At 42.3% G+C, this 27,850-nt stretch overlaps 1 protein-coding gene across 5 annotated transcripts; it reads left to right on the plus strand.

Moving 5' to 3' along the window:
- The first annotated feature begins 85 nt into the window (after nucleotides 1-85).
- On the plus strand, nucleotides 86-27,344 carry shdb (Src homology 2 domain containing transforming protein D, b). Of its 5 annotated transcripts, XM_085264333.1 has the most exons (9): nucleotides 219-319; nucleotides 446-623; nucleotides 3,564-3,938; nucleotides 5,574-5,724; nucleotides 9,001-9,222; nucleotides 20,182-20,259; nucleotides 21,032-21,206; nucleotides 22,759-22,878; nucleotides 25,240-27,344. In XM_085264333.1, the coding sequence occupies exons 3-9, from the start codon at nucleotides 3,609-3,611 to the stop codon at nucleotides 25,424-25,426; spliced, it is 1,263 nt and encodes a 420-aa protein (XP_085120459.1). In that variant the 5' UTR covers nucleotides 219-319; nucleotides 446-623; nucleotides 3,564-3,608; the 3' UTR covers nucleotides 25,427-27,344. The 5 variants fall into 5 exon arrangements, with proteins under 5 accessions (XP_085120455.1, XP_085120456.1, XP_085120459.1 ...); XM_085264329.1 differs by lacking the exon at nucleotides 446-623 and having other exon boundaries at nucleotides 86-319; XM_085264332.1 differs by lacking the exon at nucleotides 219-319 and having other exon boundaries at nucleotides 327-623.
- The last annotated feature ends 506 nt before the right edge of the window (nucleotides 27,345-27,850 follow it).

Raw genomic sequence — 27,850 nt, forward strand, 5'->3', positions numbered from 1 at the left:
GATGATGGATGGCAACTTTGTTCTGTCGCGTGCAGCACAGCCAGCCAAAGGCAGACTTGTTCTAAAAGTTGTGGTTTCAAGACGCGTAGAGAAGCAGTGACGAGCACAGGCGTTTCATAGGGTGATGGTGACATTATCGAGGTATTACGTCATATATGATTTGTTGTTTTGTCGCTGTTTTCTGCGGGTAGTGGTAGCGGTGGGAAAGTTCCACAGTTTAGAAAATTTTAGCCAATCACAGAAAGTAAACCTCACCAATGGCAACACTGGAGGGACCGACCCCGGAAGCAAACACCTTTATGTAATAAGAAAGAGTGAGGTGAGGGAAAATAGAATTTACCTTAATGTTACTGTATTACAGGTGCCACGTAAAGACTAGTGTGTGTTTTACTAGGCTGATTCGCTTTACTGCCTCTGCGGTTTATTTTTGTTTTTTTGTTTGCAGTTGCCCTGTTCTTTGTCATAACTGCAAGTAACTGACAAGTAAGTTAACTGTGGTTAAAGTGGGACACTGGTGTGCTCATGCTTATTAAAGAGCACATGGAATGCAATGCACACCAACCACCAAATGAGGGCAGTCGATGCAAGGCAGATGAAGCTATGGAAATCCGCTGCTTCTACAGGTCTGCTTTGCACCCCCCTCACTATCTCCTTTTGTCAAGGCAAACGCTTATGCTGACATTAAGATTAAACTCAAGGCTTTGATATATGTGTGCATCACTGTGTATGTGTGAAACCTGTAGTATGTTTGTGTTTGTCAAATTTCATAAATGATAGCACATTGAAGCCAAAATCTGAGTGAAGCTTGGAGTTCAGAGGAAATGTCACCTCTATATTTAGCCCGTTATAATGAGGCAGCCTTATTAATTCTATGAAAAGAAAAATACAGAGCTTCTTTTTCTGTTATGTAACTGCGGTTATTTTGCATGGAAAAAACTGCAGTCACTATTTACCTGTCTGATTGTGTGCCTGTCAGTCTGACTGTCTCTGATTTCATGTCGGTGAGAGATCCAAATTTTCCATTTCAGTTTTTCTCCCCTCTGTGCTCTCCATGTGTCCTCCTCTTGCTCACTCTGACAGCTTGCATGTCTGTTCATCTCTGATTGTTCCATCTACTGCTTAGTCTCTGTCTTTGAGTTCTGGCTTTCACCCTGGTCGGGATGGAAATAAAAAATTAGATGTGTCCTCAATATGGTACTCGCTAGGGGGTTAGAGGAGGTGTTGGATTGAAGGGATTGTGCAGATGAAAAAAGGGGAAGGTGTGACTAAGGGGAGGGGGAAGAGAAGAGATATTACAGCTACAGTGAAAGATATGAGAGGAGATAAAAATTCAAAGGTGGAAAAGAAAGGGCAGGGGAAGAGATATCGGGAGCTAGTAAAGCTCCAGGAAATAATGACAACCAAAAGATGGCTTTTTTCCGTTGTCATCTGGGAGAAAAGATTGTAGGTAATTTGATAACATGATTTTGTGGGGACGGCATATTTTTGTTAATAAATATATGGATCTAATTCCTATAAGATAAAATCTTTAGCACAATGCCCATATGATAACGACTGATTCTCAGACTACTTAAACCTCACAATGAGACTTTGTTTTCAACTCTGGAAACTTTCTTTTCCCCAATAAGAATAATGGCAGGCATTTAGTGGCTAGTGAAATTGAATCCCTTCTTCACATTTACTGCTTCACTGCTATAATTGATTTAAATTGAGCTGCAGGGCCCACAAAGATTTGCATTCACACTAATAAAGTGCACTCAGATTTTTTTCAGAAACACCTGGAGCCATGTTTTTGATCTCTTGACCCTCTTTAGGTATGGAGCCAGTACTTGGTAAACACTGGTGGAGACAGACTCAGTAGGCACAATGGCGGAGATGTAAAAAGCTAGATGGGATAATGTTGATGGCTGTGCTGATAGTGTGGTGGGGGTGGATTCTAGCTTGCTGACCTCATCCTTTCTCTCTCACCCCTGGGAGAAAGTGAGCTCATAAAGAAAGAGGCATTTACGGTCTTTTAACAGACTTAGATGGTCCTTAACCGCTGTTGCACACAATCCAATTTTCCTGCCTGTGCAGTGGATGATGTGACGTTTGTGAGAGGATGAAACACATTCAGAGAGGTCAGTAAGGATTGAAAAGAGAAGATGAAACACAAACATCCTTAAGTTTTTCCTCAGAGTGGATGGGACTTGATGCCTTTTGGCATCTTGTTTGTGTGGTAGGGCTTTCTTTTGTTTGGTCCCTACAACCCTGATCATGTTGTCAACTGCGTGGGAAGCAGATGACATTTTCAGTACTATTAGTGCGTTTGAAGTTCCCAGTTGTTAAAGGCAAAATCATTTAACTTACCTAGACTGACGCTGAAACATTAAAATTGTCCAATGATGTCATGCGAATAAATAATGCACAAGTTTGGATGACATTCGTGCGAGGTGTTTTTTTTGTTTTTTCTTTATTTCAGCTCCTAGATTCAGTTTTTGATTTGTGCTCCTCGTGCACCGCTTTAAGAGGATGCAGCTATTGTTGAAGCATGTGCGATGTGCAGATATTTCAATGAATGAACGGTCGGCTGACTGCGAAAGGGAGTAGGATGATATTCCACAGGGAATGAAGCACCTCCCCTTTAATCGCTCGGTTGAGTTTCTCTCGGAGCTGTAGTCGGTCTCGTCACTCGCGCATTTTCCGCCAGTCGTTGGAGGAACTCTGCTGGATTTCAGGGCTCTTGTGTTAGAAAGGATACTGTTTGTTTTGGTTTTTTTCTTGTGCTTTTGTGGAATAAAAAGTGGAAGTAGAAGGTTTTGACACTTGTCGGTGTCGTTTTGTTGTCATCGAGATGGAAAAACGCGGAATTAAGCATCCAAAGTGGCTGAAGGACTGAATTGGCTGGGTGAGTGAATGTGCTTTCGGAGCGCAGCGCTCGCTCTGGCGTTTAAATTCAGTGTTTTGGTCATTGCTTTTGAGGGGAAGTTTAGGGAAATCCGCGTATCTTCGGCTTTCTGAAATAAGACTGGGTCAAAACTGAACTTATTAATTTGTGTTCCTCAAATTCCAAAAAGTGAAATCGTTAGAATTTAAAACAACTTATATTTATTTAACTCCTCGTCTATTTCTAATATTCTCTTCCACACTTTGCTTTTACTTTTGTATCACCGCGTTAGAGTCGCCTTTTATTGCTGGGGTGTGAAATGTAATTGCAGCCTTGGGCAAAGTCCAGATGCCAGACGTTATTGCTCCCTGCGTAAAACAAAAGGAGTGCGTAAAGCCCAGCTGTCGGTGTAGTTTAATGTCACACGAATGCATGTAAAAGCACCGAAATCGTGGCTCTGTGATCAGGGGGAGATAATCCTACACAAATATTGTTAGTGAAGCAGGACCTGTGGATTATTATCGTCGCGGGTTTTTTTTTTTTTTATAATTGAAAGATTTAATTTTTAATCATTGACCTGTCACATTTAGAAAAGCACAAAATCTCACAAAGCAAATCCAGCACATAGCTCACAAAGCCTTACAAGAAAAAAAGGTAAAGCAATAACCCTTTATCTGTCCATGTCTATCTCCTCCAGCCTCCTGCTCTCCCTTCACCACACACTGGCATATTTGGAGTGGAAATGGCCAAGTGGTTAAAAGACTATCTGAGCTTTGGCAAGAAGGTGCCTCCACAGCCTCCAACACCAGACTACACAGAGAGCGAGATCCTCAAAGCCTATCGGCTCCAGAGAGACCTCGATTTTGAAGATCCCTATGAGGACTCAGAAAATAGATCCAGGGGAGAGTCTGGAACTTCTGAACCTGCAACACCTGTCTATGGGTCTCCCATGAAGTCATCCAGTGTGGACGTGAAGTCTCCTAAACACAGACTGATCAAAGTGGACTCACAGGAACTGGGACGCACCAAGATCCTACTTAGCACCATCTCTTTAGAGGATCAGCAAGAGCCCGTGAGTTTCTCTTTGTACCTATATAAGGAAAAATGTAGGCGATGACAAGCTTTTTATGTGGCCTATCTCTTGAGAACTAGAGGGATGACCGGAAGGCTAGCGAAGGAAAGAAACTCTCCCACTTCTCTCATCCCATTTTCATCATTGTGACAGTTTTATTGATCAGACTCCATAAGCAAGTGACTTTAATTTGTGTCTGAAATATGTGTTGTTTACATAAATCATGATATGTCCTATGCAACACATAATCTTACTACCTTAGATTGAAGAAAGAATTATTGATGGCTTGAGCGGACCATTGAATCAGAGAGGGTCACAGTCCCCTGAGTTTATGTCCTATAAATAATAGATGTGGTTTGGTTTTGCAAGCTGAGAGAGACCTCCACATGAGCAGATGTTAGGAACCATATACTGTATGGTGATATGTCAAGGGCCATATTGCATATTGTGCTGTAGAAAAGCTACTGAGAATTACAAAAAAAAGGCAGATGTTAACAGAACGACTGAAGAAAAAAATAAAAATCTTACAGCAGTATGGTGTACACATCAACTCGGCAACATATGTTGAATAAGTTATGGAATATTTCCGGCTTTTCATCACTGCAGTTAAATCTATGACTCCACTCATGGAAAATGCTACAAGTGCAAATGTCCTGAAGTGGCTTGAAGTAGCAGTCTTAACTGAAGTCAATAGCTCCCCTCTCTGCCCCACTCTTCTTCTGTTCTCATTAATTTCCCATGGTCTGTGGGAACATCCGCACTCTAATTAACATTGCAGATTCCTGTGCATTGATAGATAACCTGTTACAGAATCAACATGGGATTAGGATGTAATTTTACCAGGGCGTGGATGTGTTTATCTTGAAATTGGCCAGCAAGTCTCGCTACAGTGATTTCCTTTGTCAGAGAGTGACAGACAAAGAACATTGTGCGTGCGCATGGGTTTGTAGATGCATGTGCGACCATATGCTTTCCTATGTAGCTGTCACTGTGCCAGATTACAACTGTTTTCCTCCTGTGCTTGTAAGAAAGAACAAATGCCACCAACTGGACATTTCCCTCTTTAATCTCCTCTTCTCTACCTTCAGCCAAAAACTGGGTCGTGCTAAGATAGGATGATTTCTCACTGTGTTGTTTATTCATTTAATGTGACAAGAAAGATGCAGTATGTTTCCTTCAAGGGATTCAAGAGTTAACTGCCTTGATTAGCTGCTAAATATAGTATACACGGTAATGCCGTACATGTGTATTTGTTTGTGAGCAAACACCTATTTAGCATGCCATTGAGTGGGGATCTTTCTGTGCAGCACTCCTTACTTTTTTGGCATTAACATGGAGACTGTGATTCCCAATTATCCAAAAAACTCTTGTTTTTTTTTCTCCGTATGTCCTGTACATGTGGAAGAATCGACAAATAAAGTTGACTTTGACTTTGACTTTGACTTTGATTGGCTCGTTTGATGTGCAACTCCAGAAATGATGGATAAAAGTCCAACTAATTATAGCCTGTCGCTGGACTTCTAGCTCCTTTTGAAAATGTGACTCATTATACTGAGTCAGCATTTTCTTTCCAGAGGGTCAAGTTAAAGTTGTGTAAATCTTCTCTTTCATGAGGAAGTTTGTTTTGTCCTTTAGGTGGTGCCGTCCGCTCCGTTGGCTGGAGACACAGATTATTCGGACCCATTTGATGCTCGACTGAACCACCGACCAGACCCAGATCTTCGACCTGTTCCCTGTGAAAACAACGGCTATATGGAGCCCTATGAGGCCCAAAGGGTCATAACAGGTCAGGGGGCCCTTAACACCCTAATCTAACCAGTCCCAGTTTTGCCACAGGTTTTAATTTTTTTTCTCATCCTTGGCCTTTTTCATCTAAATGTCACCCTCTTTCCTGCAGCTTCAGAATACAACAGCTGGATGTGTTACTGATTTTAGCAGATGGCATTACGTCACCTTAATGGTATCTTCTCTTCATTAGCTCCTTGTACATTTTAGGTTCAGGTTACTTTATTTGTACCCAGAGGTAGATTTGGTCTGCAGTAGTACGTCATCCATCTTCACATGCACATTTTGAGTACAAGTACAGACATAATACAAAATACTAAGAAATAAATAATAATACCAAATTTGCACAACGTCATGTAGGACAGCCTGTAGGATGACTCGTTCATGTGAGTGATGGCTGCTTGAATAAAGCTTTGTTGTTTTGCACTTTGGTGCCAGAAACCTCGTCCAGAACGCAGAAACCTGCTATGAAAAATACAAATATAACTGAACCAGTGAACCACTGTAACTGTCTGTTGTACAGGGATGCTGGGTTCATCTGTGGCTTACTAAACATCCTGATTAGAAAGATTTTATGATAATTTTTAAAGTATTTCTTGGTCTGTTTCCAAGCTACACAGCCAAACCATTACCTCCATCGAGCTGCTTCTCAGCCCTCGGGTCATTCATAGTCAAGACTGTGCCCTCCAGCTTGGAGGCGCCCAAAGTATAAAGCTTGTGGAATAAGTGCCGTTTTACTTCCTGAAGCACATTTTTATAGACTTGTGAAGTTTTTATTCTTGCATGATTGTTTCTATAACATAATGTTGCTTTAACTTTCCCTTTTTTAAATTTTCTCTCATTTTTGTTACTCTTTCTCGTTCACATTGCTGCACTTTGCAAACACTGGTTTTAAAGTTGCTATAAAAGTAAAATTGTCATTCTTAATATACGCAGCTCTTACATGTAAATGCAAGTAACAAAATCACCGATATGTAATTTGTCAGCTCTCCCTTTACTGAACAAAACCAGAAGACCAATATAACAATCCTTTTCTCTGTAGTTCAGTATAAATATCGTATAATATGTTATTTAATTGCTACATTTATTCACCACCTTGAGCCTTGTAACAGACCATCCCAGAGTATTTTAGCAGCCAGCTGTGTCAGTTCTCAGCCTCACGAAAAGTCCCTTTAAAGAGTCTAGCCACGATACAGTCTTGAACCCCTCCCCACCTCTGTGATTATTTTCTCCCACATCGTCTAGCTCACATCTATCGTTTTCCATTTGTCTCTCCTTCTATAACATCTCTGTCTGCCCCTTTAGCCCCTCTCTCTCCCTCATCTGTCCTAGTCATTTAGTGTGAAAGCCTGCCCCCTCCTCTCTCTCCATTTCTCTATCTCACTTCATCTCAAGGGCTCTCCCCGGCCCTGAGGGGAGTCATTGGCTGTCACTCTAATCTGTCCGTTACCGAATTTTGTGCCCTGTCCTTTCTCCGCCGTCACTTGTGCTGCCCTTTTAGTCGTCACGTGAAATTCATAATATCATGGATAAGTGCATGGTGCATCCCTTCCTTCGCCTAAACCAAGAAATGCTGGAGAAATTGTTTTGTGGTTCAGCTGGATGGAGCTATTGGAGAGATTAGATGTGCAGTGGTGATGGCGCAGCATTTGGGAGGCCATTGTAAAATTTCTTTCACTGACATTGCATTGAGTCTGTCACTCCTGGGCTGTCTGTCTGCCTGCTTTTGTCTGTCCCTCTGTCTGTCTAAATCTGCTGTTTCCCGCTAAAGAACAGCAAAGCAGCAAAATCAGGTGCGCAATCAGAATTTTAATGATCTCACACAAAGACTGTCCTGAAAACGGTACTTTTTAGTAGTAAAGATCTTTAATGCTTACTCTTCTTAAGCAGCTTCGTCGTGATTCTTAAATTGTGCTCGTGGGGATAAAAGATTGGTCTCCCAACACGTCTGCATGCCTAAACACTCAGCAGACTTCCTGTCGTCATTCCCTTCTATCTCCAGTGTCTGTCACTCTGTCAAATTGCTGTTTTCTTACTCCCGCCACCCCACCCCCTGCTTGTGTTTTTCTCCATCGTGTTTTCTGTGAATTTATCATTTTATTTCCTTCATGTCGGTTTTTATCTCCCGACCTTCATCTTTTCCATCTCCAGGCTGCCACGGCACCACGGGTTCCCAGCGCAGGTAGAGCAGCATACAGCCCCGCTGTGCTTCTGTCTCAATGACTTAACATCAAACACTGACAGACCCCAATCCTCCCTCCGCCCTTCCTTGCCTTTCTCTCGCGTCCTCCTCTTGTTTCCTCATTGCTTCCCTTTCCCCTTCCTTTTCCTACGGCTCCACCACATCCTCTCCTCCCCTTTCCCTCGCTTCTCTGCCTTGCTCCTTCTCTTTCACGATTTGCCCTCCACCCTCATCTCCATTACCTCTGGGTCTTTCCCGAGGGGCCCACCACTTGGTCACCATGGTGATTACAAGACCGCCCAATAACTGTATCTTGCTGTGTGAAGGTTAAAGTTTTTCTCTGCCTTTCGAAAGCAAACCTTTCCATCTACTCTTCCTTACAAAACAACCAGATGTGTGCACAGAAATGTCTGCTCTTCTATTTTTTCCTCTCATTTTCACTACTAACACTACTTTGTTTTTTTAAAGCGGGCACATTTCTGAGGTCTACATATAAAAAGCCATTGCTGATTGGTATTGCTGCAGCATAGAGGCTCTCACTGATGCATTTGGAAATCAGATTTTCACCTCTTGGTTGCATCAATAACCTTAAAGCCTTTTATCTCATGGCCACGTTTGACTCCACATAACAGTTGCAGGTGCCAAGTAGCATTTGTTGGTTGAAAACCCGCAGAGAAGGTAATGAAAATGTTAACAGGGAATTGCGGATGCTGTGTTGAGCTGTGCAAGATTGCTACTGGGATTCAGGTTGGACAAGAGGAGGGGTGGTGGGCTGTCTACTGTGTTGCTGCTCAGCATCTACCCCAAGGCATCATTAAGCCCCCCCATATGAGATTCTGAGCTCACAGCAAGCTGTGCAAACATAATTTGTCTCTTTCCCCTAATTCTAGTCGAGGCAGAGCTCAACAGGCTTCGTTTAAATTTTTTAGCTCAGAATAATATTAGCATAGGGGAACGTCATCTGTGTCAGATAATATTTTGTAATGTTATCTGTTTTCTTTCAGACTGGTTAAACGCGATGCAACAGACATATTTTTGCATGTATATGTTCGTGGCGATGTATGAACTTGTGTTCTTTTGGATCTGACGTGACAGAGCTGCAGCGTAACCCAGGAGGAGGACAGGCGCGTGGAGGGCTGCAGCTCTATGACACCCCCTATGAAGACATCCGAGGCCAGTGTCTGGGTTTGGTGTATGGAGAAGCTCAAGAAGAGGGCAAGGAGAGCAGCAGACTGCCGCAAGATGACGAGAGACCGGCTGATGAATATGACCAACCCTGGGAATGGAAAAAGGACAACATCTCTAAAGCTTTTGCAGGTAGTTAGAAAACTAACTGTAGTGCTTTTTTAAACCTTTGTCAATATTTTCCAGATTATAGGTTATTTAATGCATTTCCCACAAAATGTAAGCAATGGAGACTCTGAACTGCGCTTTGTTTTATAGTTATACTGCCTAATTAGGTAGTAATTTATGAAGAAGCGGTGAATCACACCATTTCCCTTCAGTCAGTGTTAAGAGAAACAGATGAAAGTTTTCCTTTTTCACATGTCACACAAAACAGGACATGATTCACTTCAGAGGCGCTGCTCACTGCTGATAATGTCCTGTTTAATTTAAATGAGGCTGTTGCCTGGATAGAGCATGCAGGACGCATGATGCCCACTCACTCACTATTATTTTACTGGACAATTACACGTGTTATTCTCACACAGGGGCATTTGAACATTTGCATTCTCATCGGCACTCCATCAGGTAATATATATATAGAAAGGTTTGGGGTTGCAGTGAATGTGTGAAACTGCTTTAGTCAATGCAGTCTCACATAATAACAGGTTATTTGCAAAGAAAAGTGCCCACATATTGGCAGTTCTCTATTCTGTTAAAAGTACCTCGGAGTAAACCTGTGAATGCCTATCAGACGAGAGTTCTTGAAACCAGATGGTGTGATGTTAGTCTGATCCATGAGGCATGTTTAGTTTTTCAAATTTAGTTTTAGCTTTTTAAAAAAAAAAAAGAATCTGTAGAATATGTCAAGATGGTTAAAATCAGGATTCAAATGTTCTGTTTTTAAAGGTCAGAGCACTCCTAGGAGCACACAGACAACCCCTACTGCTGATACTACATGGCGAAATAATCGTCTAACTCTCTTGACCTTTAATATAGTTATTACACCCCCTCAACCCCACCCAGTCATTACATCTCCAACCCTTTTTCCCTGGAAATAGCAAGGGCTCTGACTTTCACTCTCATTTCAAATGACGAAAAGCCTCTCTTTTAATGTTTAAATGCTTTCTGGTGAATATTGATTTCTTGCTGTCACACATGTGGCTGACCGTGGACTTAATCTATGAAGTGATCATTAAAACCAATAATGGTTTCTTCTGTGTCCGTATGGGGGGAAAAGGAATAGTTGTCAAGAAGAGACGGATAAAGATCAACATTGTCATATTAGCTACAGTATGTCTTCAAAAATTGACATAGCGTGTCATTTTTCCCATTTGCTAAAGCTGTGTAGTTCATGTCTCACATCTCGTTATGTTCCATATAAGGAGTCAAGTTGGAGGGAAAGAATGAACTGGGAATGAAAGAGACTGAGGGGTAAAGCGAAACACAGTAGGACTGATAGATGATTTAGGAGTGGATCAGTGCAAGGCATTGCCAGGCCAAGCCAGTCTAATTGAGCTGCATCTCCAAGTCACCAAGGTCAAGGTGATGGGATAATAAATCAACTTGCCTTGTCCTCACTCCCCTCCAATACCACTCTCCTCCCTTCTCTTTCCCTGGTGTGTATGCCCACCACCCCATCCCCCTCTTCTCAGTTAATTACATGCCTACATGTGCGTGACTGATCTAGTGCTAATAGGAGAGTCATGGTCAGTACACCATTGTCAGACACATACACACTTTCAGAATCATATCCATGCACACTGTGTTCATGCCCAAATCGCGCTACGCAGAGGAGCAATGAAAAGACACGGTAACCTATTTGAGAGTGATTTCAAAGAGGTGCATGGCAGTTCATTTAAAAGCTAATATCACTTTTCACCTACTTAGCATTTATTCCTGCTTTATCTGTCATTTACTTCCTCTTCAGCTTTTCTTCCTGTTGCCACATACACCGTGCACTCCTGCAGAGGAGCGCTTACAGCACCATTAGAGAACGCAGTGGAGGAAAACGCTTGTGCAGCTCGAGTCGTCTGACCCCTTGTTTTTTCCATTTGGAGTCAGCACTCTGAGCTGGCGTGCTGTCTGTCTGAGCACAGCAAAGCACTGAAGTGTAAACACACAAACAGTATTTTCCATTCTCACTTTAATCCATATTCCCAGGCCCTCTCAGCGTTGCTAGGCATGGCCCACTTGCAAGGATGGGGAGAGATGGGGAGGTCAGAGAAATAGAGGGATGTAAAGAAGGGGAAAAAATGACACGAGAACTAGGTAAGAGAGTAAGAAAGATCCAAAGAGAGATGAAAACGGAGAGAATGCTAGCTGGAGCGTAATAGAAAGGGACATCCAAGGTTATGGTATGTTTGGTGGCACCTCACTGGATGTTTTTTGGAGTCCCAGTGCCTCTGCGGGGAGGGGCGGTGAGGGGTATTAATGGTCGGGAGCTATGGCGAGGTGTGGAGGAAGGAGAGTCAGGACCATTGTAGCGGGGTGCAATCAGTCATCCACTAACGCAGGCTCACACATACACAGCAGCCGTGACAGGGCTGTCCCCTCAGCCCTTCGTCCCTGCGGATGTGACATACTCACTCAGATAACCTGCTGAAGGGGGCAGCGGGGAGGGGGATGCTATCTGCCAGCATCCCTACATCATCACCCACTCACATGCACAAATATACACACACACATAAAATAGAGTTTCTACTAGGTTTCCCAGCTCTGATTATCACCATGCACCTAATTCAAGGGTGTTGCGTGCTGTTGGCACAGATGAGTGTGTGGCTGTGGGGGAGTTGGGAGGATTGCTGTTGCATATTGTGTGTGGATCTGTCTGCACTGCATTCATGCGAAAGCTTCTCTGATTGTGATTTTCACAGCTTATCCGTGGTTACATGTAATCACATGGATGAATATTGAACGCTGTAGCTGTATTTCATATATTATCAAAAATAAGCTTGCCTCCAAAGCATTGTACTTATTTTCCGTTGGTTGCCAGGTCCATATCAGCCAGTGCTGTGAGGTTGAGCCTGTCAGTGCCCGAGGAGTCGGACATGACAGGCCTCTCTCAGCCCAGTGGGTTTTAATTGCAACGGTAGAAAGCTGTCACTAGTTACTACCATCCAGCTCAAATTACAGCAGTCATTAATTCCTGGAAGTTAATAGACGGTCCAGCAGTGAGAGATTGGCCCTGCAGCCATTCAGCATTATTAGTGAGCTAATGAAAGGCACAGTCTTATTAGTTCTCCGATGGCCACACTTAATGAACAGATGAGTGGGCGTATAAGGTATTTCATGTTTTTGTATTTTATAGTCCACGACAATAGCTTTGAGCCATGTGATGCCAGTGATGGCTGTGTGAAGTCTGAAAGAGTGGGCACATGATGAGAGAGGCACAAATCAGCTGGAAATCTGGAAAAGGGAAGCTGAATGAATAACATTGCCACCCCTAGTGATTACTATTATGGTGCCATTGAGCAAAGCACTTATCCTCCACTTGTTCCTGTGCAGCTGCTCATTAGGCACCACCAAAGGACTGCACCTCCCCATACACAGAAGCTGCTCATTATGAATATTTTGCATCCTAAAAGCAAGGTGGTGGTGAATTCAGGGCTTATTTGGGTCTAGCTTCAGAATAAGTCTTGCAGCACAAAAATACATTAAAGTGAAATAGTTATGAATCTATAGTGCATTTTTCTTTTTAAATACAGTGCATTAAATATACATAAATTAGCTTATTTCAGGCTAAAAAGAAGGTGAAATTTCCACTTCTGTTGCAGTAGGGATTTTGCAGCCTGTGCAAGTATAGCACTGGTAAATGTACCATAGTTTAAAAACCCTGCATTGTGGCAAGGTATTACTCACCGGAGCAGCAGATTCATACTGGTGACTTTTATGTTTGACTTTTGATGGCTCTTCTTCCATTTCCATTGTGCAATTAGCATTTTTGGGTTTTTTTAGTCAAATGTTTTGATAACTAGGTGATTGCTGTGAATTTTGGTTTATACTTTCGCATTTCCCAAACTGTTTTGATGATTCGTTAACTTTTCATACATCATCAGGTCAGAATTTTGATATGCTTTGGTTTGTGTTTTATGTGCAGCGATGGATTACTCTAGCAGTATTATTTCTGTAAGCATGTTATCATGGTGCTGCTAGGATTTAGCTCTTAGTACTGATGCATTTAAAAAGTAGGTTGTGCTAGCGGAGAATTGCTTGATGAATGTAAAAACAAAGAATTACCAGATTTTTTTTCTTTTTTACCAGATTTTTGTTTCTGAGAAAAATGAGATCCACATATGAGGACATTCGTTTTAAATTTTGATAGAACATTGGCAGCATAATGTCCTCGTAAGTGGACATCAGGCCCTTATAGAGCAAAATTTAGTATTTTGGTCTAGACAACCCCAAATGTGATGCCCACATATTTGGACACCAGGGCCCTATTTCAGGAAGCCGGTTTAGAAAACTCAGAGTGAAAAATGATACTCAGGGTTGAGTAACCCCGAACTGTCCAACTCGGAATATTCGGTTTCAGAAAGGCTGATAACAATTAGTTCAATCAACGTGGAGTTGCTTTAACCCCAAGTTAAGCGCGCGCACGAGGATACATAAAGCCCTGATTAGTGGAGCACAGATTAAGCGAGTCACCATGGAGACGGAGGGAAAGAAGGCGCGGTCAATGTATTTTACAGCGCTTGAGGCCGAAATTCTGATGGCAGTATAGGGCTTTGGAGCGTGATGTCACGGGGGTGGGCGATAACATGCAAATTTTGCGGGACAAAAGTAACACAGCCTCAGCTGCAAAAGAAAGGGAGCATGCATGGCAAAACATAGCCGACAGAGTCAATGCGTGAGTGTTAATTTAAACACTGATCTAGGGATTTCCACCCATTTAACACGTTATTTTATTATATTTTATTTTATTTTTTATTTCATACATTTTATTTTGTGATGTGATTTGAGCGCAGGTGCAACCCAACAGGCCCCAAATGTTCCTGGCAGCAAGTAAAAATGAAATATAAAAATATAGTCCAAACAGGTAAGGTGTAATTGTATTATGAGCCATAGTGCTTGGTCTGTTTGTCCGATGTAAATCAATTGCAGTTAGAGGCTACATTAATTTTCTTTCTGTAAGCACATTACAAGTACATATTTGCTTACTCTATATTCTCAAATGTGACCCGTTATAGCCAACAGAAAAAAAGCGGAGGCCTGAAAAACAGGTGGGGGTCCTCCACCACCACCACTCACAGAGGCTGAGCAGTTGGCTTCCACATTTGTGATAATGTTGGCAGCATCACATATGATCTTCACAGTGCAGAGAACACAAATTAGCATCCATTACTATAATGAAATAATTTGTTAGTTTGAAATGCTACAGGGAACTATGTACCTGTACATTAATGCTGTGGAAAGACTTCCTGTTCACATAGTCTCCTTCATTTACTGAAGGAGCAATGATTGGAATGTGAGTGCCATCTGTACAGCCAATCACGCCTGGGAACCGTGAGAATAAATGTAACATTTAAGTAGTAGTTCAAATATCACCACATCATGAATTAAGTTTTGTTCATCCTGATACCTGCAATTTTGTGGCATCCCTCTTTGATAAATCTTGTGGGTCTGTGACCGGGGAACACCACAGACGAGTACAGGAGACGTTTCAGTGCAACTGTAACATTCCTGACTGCCCGACAGACGGTAACCTTGGAAACGTGCTCAGCGTCACCAATATTGTACAGAAAGCTCCCGTTTGCAAAGAAACGGAGTGCGGTACAAAGAATATGTAATGGACTGAGCGCATGTCCGCGATGTGTCACATGCGCAATATATGGCCTGAGGATGTTATTCAAATAACTTATTGATTGTGCTGAGAAACGGTGACGTTCACACAGGAAATCATCAGGTAATGATAAAATGTCCATACGCGCTCTGATCACTCTCTCCCGGCGGAGAGCTCTGCGGAGTATTTGGGCTTCAAGATCTACTGGCTCTTCAAGGAAGGGACACGCCATGTCTGACACTTCCTACTGTCAGGTTTCCGACAAAGAGGCGGGGACAGTCAGGGTTAGTTGTAGTAAACCTGCTAGGGGGCAGGTTAGCTTCACGGAGTGTGTCGTCATAGTGACTCACTCAGGCTTCAGCTGAACTCGCTTTGTGAAACCGAAAAACCAGAGTTTTCGTTAACTCAGGGTATACTTAGTCAGACTTTGCACTAAACCGGCTTCCTGAAATAGGGCCCAGGTCCTAGGAGGTTAAAGATAAAGACAACAGTGTGCGTGATTCTAGCTGAATATTTAATTATTCTTCTTGGCAGAAATGGAAGAGTTCATTTAAATTGGCTGGTTTCCTGGTACGGACCATGCTTTGAAAAATAATCCACAATTTTTTAATAGGGTTCAGGTTGGGGCTTTGGGAAGGTCTGTCTGGATTGTTTATGTTAGCCTACTTTATTCATTAAAAAATGTTTGTTTGGTATCATTTTACTATTGGAACACACAGTTATGTCCAAGCCCCAGAATATGATGGTACCACCACCATGCATGATTGTTGTTATAGTGCTTTTAGGTTTGAAAGCTTCTACTTTACTACTGCAAACATTTTGTTATTGTAGACAAATAGCTCTGTTTTTTTTTTCTCATTTAATCATAAAACTTTCCTCCAGAAGGCTTTTGGCTTGAATATGTGAGTAGCTGCAAATTTAAGTTAAGCTAGGGGGTGTCCGTCTTAGGGCAGGGCCTTTTTCTTGGTCAGTACTTTCTCAGTCCATGGTGATGTGCAACAGACGTCAGTGTGGACAGTGACCGCCGGTGTTCCAACACTTTCCAGTTCATCAGGGTTGAACCTTGGTGGTTTCTGGTGTGTTGCTAAACATCCTAACCGATCCTAGAAATCTCATCTTAAAATTTTCCTTCTTAGATCTTCACTGAGTTCCTTGAACTTTGCCATTGTTCTGAGCATTGGCCAATCCAATGAGCCCTCACAAGCATATCCTGCTTAAGAGAAACTACCAGTTGTAGTCAATGATGATGTTATTAATGATGTTAATAAGCCATGGCCTTGTCAAGGTAAACATTGTAGAACGAGTATAACTTGTTAACAGATTTAAGTGATTGTGTTTGTGTATATTTGAGCCTGTATGTATACTTTTGAACATGTGTGGATTAGGAAAAGAATTAGCTCAAACCTGTGCATCCAGTCCTCGTTTTTCAAATGTAAATGTGTATGAAAACTTTTGATCACAGCTGTATGACCTTTTATCTGCAGGCAATTGCTTTGCAGGTTGTCCAAGAAAATATACAGATGAATAGTTCAAATCCTTCTCTTAACTAAATGGCACCGTAAGCCAGATGCTGAAGGGCGGTTTAAAGTGTTCATGATTACCAAAGTAGATGCTTTTTTGTGCAAAGCTTGCAAAGACACCATGACAAATGGGGTGTGCGTATAGGCTTTATCTTGATGCATGTACTCTGACAAGGCAAGGTTCCCAGGGCTACCCTGAACATGCGCGTGTGTGTCTGCATGTTTGTTTGTGTGTGTGTCTATACAGTAACCTGTGTGTGTGTTTGTGTGTGTGTGTGTGAGGGGAAAAAAGGAAACAGCAAATGAGATTTCCATTTCTGGATTGATGCTGCTCTCTGTATCTCTAAGCAGGCCCTGGGGGCATCTGACCAGTCTCTTCATCAATTTACTCACACAATAGACTCTGCCCGCCTTCCGTCTTTCCCTTTTCCCTCCTTCAGCCTAAACCTTGACTGGCATTAATGAAAAGACATTTCATTTGTGTCTCTTCTTCACTGGCCTGTACGAGAGATAACAGAAGTAGAGTAGGGCAAGAAAAGAGACGATCAAGGTAGCCTGAAAAGAAAGACAATGTCCCAGTTAAAGGGGGAAACGGGTGAAGGAGTAGTGATGAAGAAGGAGGAATGCTCAGCATGGAGAAAAAAAAGACGGAGAGCACTATAAATCCAGAGGGACATGGATATAATGTAGGTCTGTAAAATGAAGAAAGAAACGATGGGTAAGGAGTTGTTATAGAAAGGGAACTTGTTTGAATATACATTTTTCTGGTATAAGGTGATAATTATAAATCTTACTGGCGTCTTTGTGTCCAGCAGAAGGTCTTTGTGTGTAGAGACACGCTGTGATGCCAGAGGTATTTGGAAAAACAGCTGTCTTCATTACTGGACCTAATGATGCTGTTATATTGTCTTTGTCTGCTCTCCCTTAATTATGAGGACACAGAAAACAGCTGGTGCACTTGAAAAGTTACTTATCCATCACATGAGGAGATGTGTCCTCTGTGCAACACGCAGAGTCAAACCTACTCTCATTTCCCTCCCCCTCAGATCATTTCTGGTAATTGTCAGCAGGTATTTTCGGCAACAGGAGATCTTGGCAGGCCACAAATGGCTGTTACCTGCTTCATTATCTGGGTTAAAAATGGATTAAAAAAAACACTCTTTTTTTTGCATAGACATTATTTACTTTACAAATGAAAAAGATTGCCTTTGTTTATTGATGTGGGCGCCCATTTGTCTGTAAACCATTATTCTCATTGTTTTGTATCGATGAACTTTCTGTGGATGACAGACCCACAGGTTCCATTAGGAGTGAATGGAAAACAGATGTTCCCTGGTAGTAAATCAGTGACATGCTGTGAGTGTGTGAATTTGAATAAGTGTGTGTGTGTGTCTGTGTGTGTGTGCTTGCTTGGGATTCAGTCTTTTGTTATTAAATGGAGGAGCTCTGTGGTTTGTGCTGTAATGCTTCTGCTCAGTCTTTTCCAGAAGAGAAATGCATTTGGATCGCAAAGATAACCTGTTTTTTTCTTTTGTTTCTTTAAACTAAAAAAAAACTAAAAAAAAGATGTCCATCAAAGCTCTTGTATTACAGCCCTTCAATAAATTAAGTGAGTCTCATATCGTGTCCTCATGAAGTGTTTGATGCTCTACCACAAAATACCACCTTTGATATACGGGTGCAGCCCTCCCTGTTACAGATGGGCTGTTGTAGCATGTGTGCAAAGGTCACAGCACAAGTTACACAGTCACAAAATCTGTCTTCTGTCTGACAGTTTCAGTTACTTTCTGAGCAGTTATTATTTAATACGTGAATGTAACCTGATATTTAAGGAGCAGTAAGGGTTCCCAGACTGTTGTTGCTGCTGATTCAGTCGCTTTATTTTTTCCCCCAGTACTTTTCACGCCCTACATAAATAATGCCCCCCCCCCCCCCCCCCCCCCCCCCCCAATATTAGTAAGTCAGTGTTAACTTTTTGCAGACTTCCCAGCATCTTACTTGTCTGGTGTTTGTATTTGTCTGACTACGAATATTTCGCCAGTTTTTGAAGGTTTCGTACTCTCAGGCTTGTTCTTGGTGATAATCAAGGCTAGTGCAGTAACATGAGGTGTCTAAATAGAAGTTGTGCGATCAATAAATAAATTAAGTAAAACACCTTGAAACCAGTGTGTTGTTAAAAATATTCAGTCGGATTCAGTTAAAGATGAGTCGTTTTTCTATTAAAGCAAAAATCTACAAATGATGTGAGACGGGATAAACAGCTGAACCACTTCAGTCTTTCAAGAATTATTTAATTTTTAAGTCAGTTTTTTGATGAGCGAGCGCAATTAAGATTCAAGAATACCAGACAAACAATAGGAGTAAAAATGAGGAAGCTTGATGGACTTTTCTCCTCCTGTAACACGCCACTAGCTGAGGTTATCTCTAACTCAGATGGCTGAGCACATTTTTGATCTCTAATAAATTGTCTCAGCTGTCTCCAATTTCTCTTTCTCTCTTCTTGTTACCCTTCACTTGCTTTTGTGTGCTTCTGATGTTAAACCTTCCTCTCGTTCCACACATCCCTCTCAGTTTTACTTGAGAATTAGAGGTGTGAAATGTGATGTGGAGGTGAGCTGACAGGCAGCAGAGTGTTGCAGTGGCAGCGTTTTCGGGGTTTCAGGTTAAATGTGTGCATGTGTGCGTGTGGACCTGTGTTTGCGTGCGTGTCTCCCATTGAGGGGTGCCAGGCCACACTTTAATCCTGGCTTGAGCGGAGGTGCGGCCCGCTCCAGATGGGGCCATTGTACTGCGCCATGCATCAATAATTCACCGAGAGCCAGAGAAAGTGGCGGAGTGTGTCTGCCTGTTCAATAATTAACCAGGGAGGGAGAGAGGCATGTATGTACAGCCCGGGTCTCTTTCCAAACGCCCATTCAAATGGCCTTTGATGTCGTGGGCCTAGGGGGTCTTTGGATTTGTCGGCTCATTAAGATGTCACCCCTCTTTCCCTTTTATTTGTTTTGTAATCCGTTTTTGCGGTGAGCAGGAGCTGAATGCACAGTGTGAAGCTGGAAAGATGCATAATGTACGTGTGTCTCCTTGTGTGTCTGTGTGTGTAAGGCTGCGGTAATGACTGTTACATTAGATGGTCGCCTGCCATGGTATATAATGAGCTATTTTCAGATCTGCCTCGGAGTGCACCTTCAGTAGCTTTTTCGCTGTAGGTACGACGGTAAATGGAGCATGTTTCGTCCCCACGCGTCACAGTTTCTCTGTCACGCTGCGCTGTGGGTTGTCTTGCATATGAAATCCTTGTTTTCATTACATCTAATGCTAAGGGACAGTTTCTTAAGATGAACTTATAGAGATAAATAACCCACGCCTGACATCTCCTGCTCTCTCTGTTTCATTTTCTTTGCTTTCTTTAGTCTTCTCTTCCACAATAAATTACTTTAAATATTGGCTGTGAAACACTACGCTATGTTTGTTCACGTGTGTGGAGAAAGAGGAGAGAGAAGGTACAGTATATCACTTCTCCCCTTCTGCCTAGGTTTAGTTAACTGCGCTGAATGGCACTACATATCTCTCATTTGACACGTCTTCTCTCCTACTCTCAGCTTCCTCTTTCTTTTCTTTCTTTTTTTCTTTGTCACGTCGACTTCTCACTTCTCTTCACTCTAAAATCTTGCACCCAAGTTCACTTTCACTCCTTAATCATCACCATTTTCCTCACTTGTCTGTTTTTTCATGCTTAACTTTGCTTAAACCCATCTGTTGTTTTCTCACTCCTTTTTCTCTTGCCTCCTCCCTGCTCCCGCCTTTTATTAGAAATGAGGGAGTTGGCGGAGTTGCCTTGGCCTGCCCCTGTGGGTCAGCTGGAGGAGGAGCACCCCACCAAAGAACAAGGTGACCTCTCACCCTGAACACCAACAGCCCCCTTCCCCTACTTTCCTTCTTCAACCCAAGCACTGAAACATGCAGTCGCCCTGACCTATATGACCCAAGCTGTTGTCCTGCATCTGCTCTGCCTCCACTCTGAGCCACCAGCGGCCTGCATCTGCAGCACCTGCGTCTGTCCCTGCCTGTTGTAACTGTTGGATGTGGTGTTGGGGGATGTAAGCACTCCCTTCTTACCGCATTTCCCCTCGTGCATCAACCATGCATGAAAAGCTCCCCATAAACGAGGATGTCGGCTGTGTTCATGTCAGGGTACTTAGTAGTGCTGTGGTGCACTTAATGTTTAATTACAAGTTCACTAGGTTCAATTTCACAAAATTCAGGCAGAAAAGGGGTAAATAACACTTCAGTCTCTGTAATTTGCTCCAAAGTAGTATTGGTACAGTCAACATCGAGTAATCTGCATTGTCTACTGCAAACAAAGACATGTGCGAGAAGGAAGCAGAGAAGACGCTAAATTCCTGCATTCCGCTGCCCCCCTAATCTTACAAACCCACCGATCGTGGTAATTGTGATAATACTGCTGATAGTTTTGTCACTGTTGGACCCCGACGTGCTGTCCTGTAGTGTGACCCACCCATGAGGCCTATGCCGCATGCGCAGCTTTGCAGTAGCCCGATGTCTGATGTTTACCCTAGTCTGGCTGAGAGGCTTAATCCCTTTTGATAATATTGCTGTGTAAATAACATGACTCACTCTTTCTGTCCCCGCCTGCCAACAGTGCAGTTTGATAATACAGAGTGGGATCGCTCCTCATCGCCAACAGAGCGGTTGCGTCCCCTGGGGCCCAGATCCAGTCCGCTGGCGGGAGGGGGAATGAAGTTTCGAATGCCCCACGAAGGCCTCACAATGGTGGGGGAGAGAGTGGACCCTACTCTGCCTCTGGAAAAGCAGGTGTATGTATGCTGTCTTTTTTGAAACCCATAGAAAGTGAGCATCATCAGTTTCTGTTTATCAGTATGGGCCATACTAGTCAGGTTTTAATCAGATTAAGAGGCCTGCATGCTCTGATGTTCAGTTACTTCTGACAGGAAATGACTGAGTGCCCTAGATGCTGTCACTTCATTTACATTCACTGTAACACAGGATAAAGACATTTCTACAGGCATCAAACTGTACGGGCAATGCAGTGAATGATTCAGTGTTCAAACACAGATCACTCCAAGTACATTGAAGAGTTGGATGTTCAGATGTAGAATCAAACCAGGTGCTTCATAACGCAGATTCATGTGTTGTAAATTAACAAGAAAAGTCTACAAACATATATGCTTTGCTGCTATGCGCATACCTAAGGCATCCCTATAAAAGTGGTTTTGAAATTGGGGGATTGTAGGTCCCACGAAAAAAATAAAATAAAAAAAGCCAAAGCTTGTCTGATTGCACTGCTTTGATCTATTAAGGGCTTGGGCACATTAAAGTGAAACGATTATGTGTTTCGGCTAAGCAGCACTCATCAGACCTTACAGGACTGAGTAAGGTTAGAACGAGAGCTAATTAAGTCAGAACATTAAAAACACACATTTACTTTAGTCTTAATTTCAGACATCATTGGTGTAATTTATGTGCTGTTTCTGCGCACATTAAGGGTCGTTTTACTAATGAAATCCAAGCACACGCACCCCTTAAGCACAGATACACATTCAAACACACATGCAACACTCTGGGTTGCTCTCACAAGCCTGAACCTTTGTACACATTCACATGAGGATGGTGTTGATTATTACGCTCCATTACTCCCTGATGATCTCTTAGAGGCTGTTTTGAGCATCTCTGTCAGTCTGTAACATACAGCACCCCTTGCTCAGACATCTCCTAATAAAAGCTCATCGTTATAGAAATGGATATTGCAATATCCTTTTTTTTTGTAGCCCCCCCCCCCTTTTAATGACACTCCAAAGATTCTTTGCACTTTGCACTATCAGTCTGTCCAACGCTTATGTTCACACTGAAGGTTTTCAGCAGTGAGTGATGCACTGCAATAAAATTCTGTCTGGACATTCATGCTAGCCAAGAGAAAGAACTGATGGGTTTGGCATTTGCAGTTTTAAGTGCTCAGCTGTTGGATGAATTGCAGCGAACTTTGCTTCAGATATCTGTGTCCCACTGAGGATGGATTTAATTTGTGTGATCCCACAACCTGCTAGCAGGCATCCTGGCTTGTTGACATTTTAGAGCTAGGAAAGTAAAATGTGTGGTGCTCTGAGTTTGTCATCATTACATTTTTTGTAATAATAAAAAAAAAAAATGAAGAAAGAAGGAAAAACTTTACTCTCGGGTCCACATTGTACCAAAGACTGCTGCTGCACGTACCGGGGTCAATCTTACAATATATTTTTATAACACATGTCAACATCTGTTCCCAAAGGTGTAAAACTGACCCTTTTTTTTGTTTATTGGTTTTGGCTTTTTTCCCCTCATGCCTTGTCATGTCTTTATTCGTTTGCTCAGATGGTACCACGGCTCGCTGTCACGTTCGGAAGCGGAGTCGCTGCTTACACTGTGTAAAGAGTGTAGCTACTTGGTGAGGAACAGTCAGGCCAACCGCTCGGACTACTCCCTCTCTCTTCGGTAAGAAACACACGCATGCATGCACACGCAACAACAGGCAGCATAACACCTGAGCACCCTTTCAGATGAACAGCTATACAGTTTAATTGCATCTTTCTCTTTTTTTCTTGCCAAGTGTGGTAGGAGGAGTGTGTGGAAAGTATGTGTGTGTCACCACCTGAGCTACTGATATTATATTGCAGTCTCCCACACCGCTCCATCTGTCTCTCCCCCTTCTCTCCCCCTCCCTTCCCTTTACCATCACCTCCACTTAAGATCACTGCCACACTGATTCTCCTCCCGATACTCATTTGCAGGGCACAATACTGCTTATCTGGTCAAATCTCTCCCTTGTAATTACTAGCATGATCCATTGTCCTGGCCTCACCACCATTCTCCCATCAGCGGTCTGTCCTCACACCAACCTTGGGTTCTCTCTGTGGCCTTCCTTCACGGCCCCAGCGGGCCTTCTAAGTGGTAATCAGCCAGGTAGAGCACACTTCAGTGCACACATCATCCTCCACATAATCACTAATGAATATGAATTACCTTCTGTGGGACACACAAGAAGGAAATTAGGCAGAGAGAGGAGAGAGGGAAGAGGAGCGTGAGGGGAGAGGGAGGCACAGTGTGTCACCGTGTTGTGCTGACATATAAACAAGCTCATGCATTACTCATTTACATGAGAAGATGGATGTGACACACACACGCACATTTTTCTCCAGCAACAAGGTCAGTACTGGTAATGGTTCAACAGCTGGAAAATGTGCAGGAGAAGTCATATATCCAGAAACTCTTTGAACCATAAAGAAGCTGGCCTTCACTGAAGTCAACCTTCAGGGTCCAGCTAAAGCAATATGATCCTGAGATCTACTGACATACATCACTAAAAGACACCAAAAAGACAAGCAACCTGATGAATACAAAAAAAAGCTTTGTTAAGAAGAACTGACTTTAAAGATTAAAAAAAAAAGATAAAGTGCTTTCAGATGCCACCTTATTCCCAAAAGGGTTACCACAATGGATGAATCTGCATGTTTGATTTTACAGAGATTTATAACTTGTTGTTGTGACCCCCAGAGTCTGGTTTTTTTTTCTCCTAATACTAATTTGAACCCTTAAAATCTGTAAAAGCCCAACTCAGGTATGTGTATCTTCATAATCCTTTGGGTTTTACCATCTAGTGCAGTGGTTTAACTAAACTGGCTGATCTTGTGCCAGTACCATAGCTAGACTAAGCTACTGAAATAAGACTAAACTATTGAAATAAGGGAGAAAACTGTCCTTCTATGAAGATGTATCAGTTTAATCTTTATCAGGGTGTTTTGGCTGATTGGTAGGCTTTTTTTTTTTAATTTAATACCAACAATAGAACCTTCAGAAAAGATTCTTTGTGTAATAACAAGCAGTACTACCTACATTTGATCAAAAAATGCATTATCTGTATGTTTTGGGGTGGGTTTATTTTCGGCCATTGCTCTTATCTGTCCTTGGAAAATGTGAACCCCACCTACGCTATTCTAAGATTACACAGAAATGTGAACAATAGAAGCAGTGACTGATTAAGGATGTTTTAATGGAGACAGGAGGAAGCCGTGTCAAAGTGAGTCAGCACTGAAGTAGGCAGGCCTGCTAGGTTTAAACCAACATGTAATATGCACAAGAACTGGTAGGTTGTAATCTACCATTTAGTACAAAGAATCCCCAAACATACAGGACTGGATGGAAACACGCTGTCAACTCTGAGCTCTGACATGATGAAGCGTCTGGCTCTGGTGCTCAGGAAGCCAGTGGGACGTTACATACTGCCGGTTGTTTGGCTGTTTATAGTTGCAGTGAGTGCTTTTGGTTTCACTGCTCTTCAAAATTTAATTTGGTTTACTTGAACAATGATAATTATGGTGACCGGTTTCAGCCCTTGTCTTTCCCTCCGCTTCTATAATTAGACATACATCATGGCTGGCTGGCTGGCTCTTAAAGGGGAAGTCCTGTCGCGCTGCACCGATTTTAAAGGGGAGGTGTGGTCCTGTGAGCGGAGCCACTTTCAGAGTCTGGAGCATTCATCTTTCTCGCTCTCCCTCTGACTTTGTGTTTCTCTACCATGTGTTAAAACACCGCTTATCCATCCATCATAATGTCACTTCCTTCCTAATTTGTGACATGGTGTTAAATGTTGGTTAAAATTGTGTCCTCAAAGCGAAAGAAAAAAAGGCGTGAGCATAAATCTGGCCTGTCACTTTCACCGTCATTACGTGACAAAATGTGTGGAAGCCTGAATGGTGTTTTATGTGCCCTACATTTAATGTCATCCCTCTTCTTTTTTTTGCTCTTTCTCCTTTTTATGTCCGTCCTCAATCTACGGTTCTGCTTTCACTCTCACAGGAGCTGTCAAGGTTTCATGCACATGAAGTTCACCCAGTGTAAAGATGGCAAGTACGTGCTGGGACAGAACAGCCCGCCCTTTGACACCATCCCAGAGCTCATCCACTTTTACACCACACACAAACTCCCGATCAGAGGCGCTGAGCACCTGTCCTTGCTATTCCCAGTGCTGGTGCAGACACTCTGACCGCCCTGGAGCGCCCTTTCAGTGATCAGACACTTCAAACATGAATGTTTGACTGGATCTACCCAGTGGAGTGAAAGCGTTCTCCTCTATTTTGACTGGAAGACTTTTGATGATTCAACACATGAGGAGCTTATCTTACCTACCACTGCTGTGTACCCGTGCCAAGCTGAAACATCTTGGGGACTGATTCACGTGAAATGCAGTACCTGAACTTGAGGCACCTTTTCTCTCTCATCCAAACGAGGCTGACTTAAGGACAAAAAAAACGTTCATTTCATTGCATTTCTTTCCAGTGGATGTTTGCAGAGCTCCGAAGAGGAGAAAGTGTGTATTCTGAATGTACCGAAGACCAGCAGGAGACTGAGATTAAATTATTGCTGTTCCACATTAACACCTCATCGACACTGGTAAAATATTGCTGTTGTTAGGTGAAAACCTTGCAGCCATTGTGCTGATTTTTCATATTTCTGCTAGAATCAGTCAGTTGAGTTTTACTGTATCAGATTAGATTCCTTCTTCATCCTCAGGCTTGGGAAACCCTTTTGTAAACATTGAAAAATCCATGTTGCAAGTATGCTATTTTCAAGTGTAAAAGGTTTTTACCAGCAGCAGTTATATTCCAAAAGCTTTTCTACATAAAGTCTTGCTTATTTCCATCCAGTCAGTTCCGTACAGTTTTCTATTGATTTGCTTGACAGAGTTACGTTGTTGATTTTCCTTCATAAGCGAAGAGAAGCTGTGTTGTATTTGCCTTGAGCTCACTGACCTTTTATCTCTTGTTTCTTGCATTTGAAAGACAATACTGGGTTTATAAAAGCTGGTCTCGTCTTTGACTAACTTAAAGATAAGATAAGCCCAGAAACTGAGGAGAAGGTTCATATGTAGAAAGAGATGCGAATCAAATATTGAAAGCCAAAACAAATTGGGATTATTAAGAACACTGGCTATATTAAATCACATTTGATTGAATATTGCACAATTTTTGTCTGGCATAGTCATTACATGCTGTTAGTAGAAGATTCAGTTCAATTCAATTAAATTCAATTTTATTTATACAGCGCCAAATCACAACAACAGTCGCCTCAAGGTGCTTTATATTGTAAGGTAGACCCTACATTAATACATACAGAGAAAAACCCAACAATCATATGACCCCCTATGAGCAAGCACTTTGGCAACAGTGGGAAGCAAAAACTCCCTTTTAACAGGAAGAACCAGGCTCAGGGAGGGGCGGGGCTATCTGCCACGACCGGTTGGGGTGAGAGAAGGAAGACAGGATAAAAGACAAGATGTGGAAGAGAGACAGAGATTAATTATGATTCAATGCAGAGAGGTCTATTAACACATAGTGAGTGAGAAAGGTGACTGAAGAAGAAATACTCAATGCATCATGGGAATCCCCCGGCAGCCTACACCTATTGCAGCATAACTAAGGGAGGATTGAGGGTCACCTGGTCCAGCCCTAACTATATGCTTTAGCAAAAAGGAAAGTTTTAAGTCCAATCTTAAAAGTAGAGATGGTGTCTGTCTCCCGAATCCAAACTGGAAGCTGGTTCCAGAGGCCCTCTTGAAGATGAATTAGATGTTTGCAAAATGGGATGGAGTCTCATTGCTGCTGTCTGGTAACAGCACTGACTGTGTGGTTTAAAACTCCTGTTAGGAAAGGGATGGTTTCTACCAGACACATTCGAAAGGAAAATTAATTTCAATCATTGTTTCTTAAGGCTATAAAAATGAAAATTTAAAAAAGGCGCGAAAGATGTTAGGTTGCACTCTATAACCTCTGCATTACCCTGTAATCAAATCAGTGTTTTTAAAGGGTTGTCTTGTACATTTTTAATCACAATTAGTGGTTCCTGACTTGGGGAGGAAATGTAGAAGATTTGGAAACAATAAAAATCTCATTTCTGCTTTGCAACATTTTTTTTAATTTCTTACTCATTTTGATTTTCTTATTATGAAATAATTTTCTTTGTTTGTTTGCAATTTACCTCCTTTGGAAAAGCTACTGGGGAATGGGAAATAGCAGAATAACTGCTTACAGCTTAGATGTGCATCCTGTGAGTAGTTCTAACACATTGATGTTAGTCATGTGTAATAAAGGTTAGGAACCACTAATGTAGGCGGGAAAAACCTTCCAAAATATTCTGATTAAGAGCATTGCTGATGAAATTGTATACAATAGGCTCCTTTGCAGCAGGAGAAAAGAGGCACAAAGGACTTGGCAAGATTGCGTGCTTCACATACTCAAACACACACGCACACACATTTGCTTTCCTTCATCCATTAACAGCAGGGTTGGGAGGGAGAGGGTGAGAACTAGGGGTGAGGTGTGGCTGAGGAGGGGTGAGGCAGTCCTCATTATTTGGGCTGCGCTGCAGTGAAAAGCACTGGGATTGCTTTCATTACTGAGGCAAATGAAAT

Source organism: Mchenga conophoros, linkage group LG23 (genome assembly GCF_057382185.1).
Source record: "Mchenga conophoros isolate Kocher_MC1m ecotype Shallow Benthic linkage group LG23, M_conophoros_male_GT1.1, whole genome shotgun sequence".
Classification (NCBI taxonomy): Eukaryota; Metazoa; Chordata; class Actinopteri; order Cichliformes; family Cichlidae; genus Mchenga; species Mchenga conophoros.

Bases quoted from the DNA above. Each gene is read 5' to 3' on its own strand.
- shdb (XM_085264329.1), top strand. From the start codon at position 125: ATGGTGACATTATCGAGGTATTACGTCATATATGATTTGTTGTTTTGT. The intron at 5,725-9,000 runs GTCAGGGGGCCC...CTGACGTGACAG, and splicing joins GGCCCAAAGGGTCATAACAG to AGCTGCAGCGTAACCCAGGA. The intron at 20,260-21,031 runs GTGACCTCTCAC...GCCTGCCAACAG, and splicing joins GCACCCCACCAAAGAACAAG to TGCAGTTTGATAATACAGAG.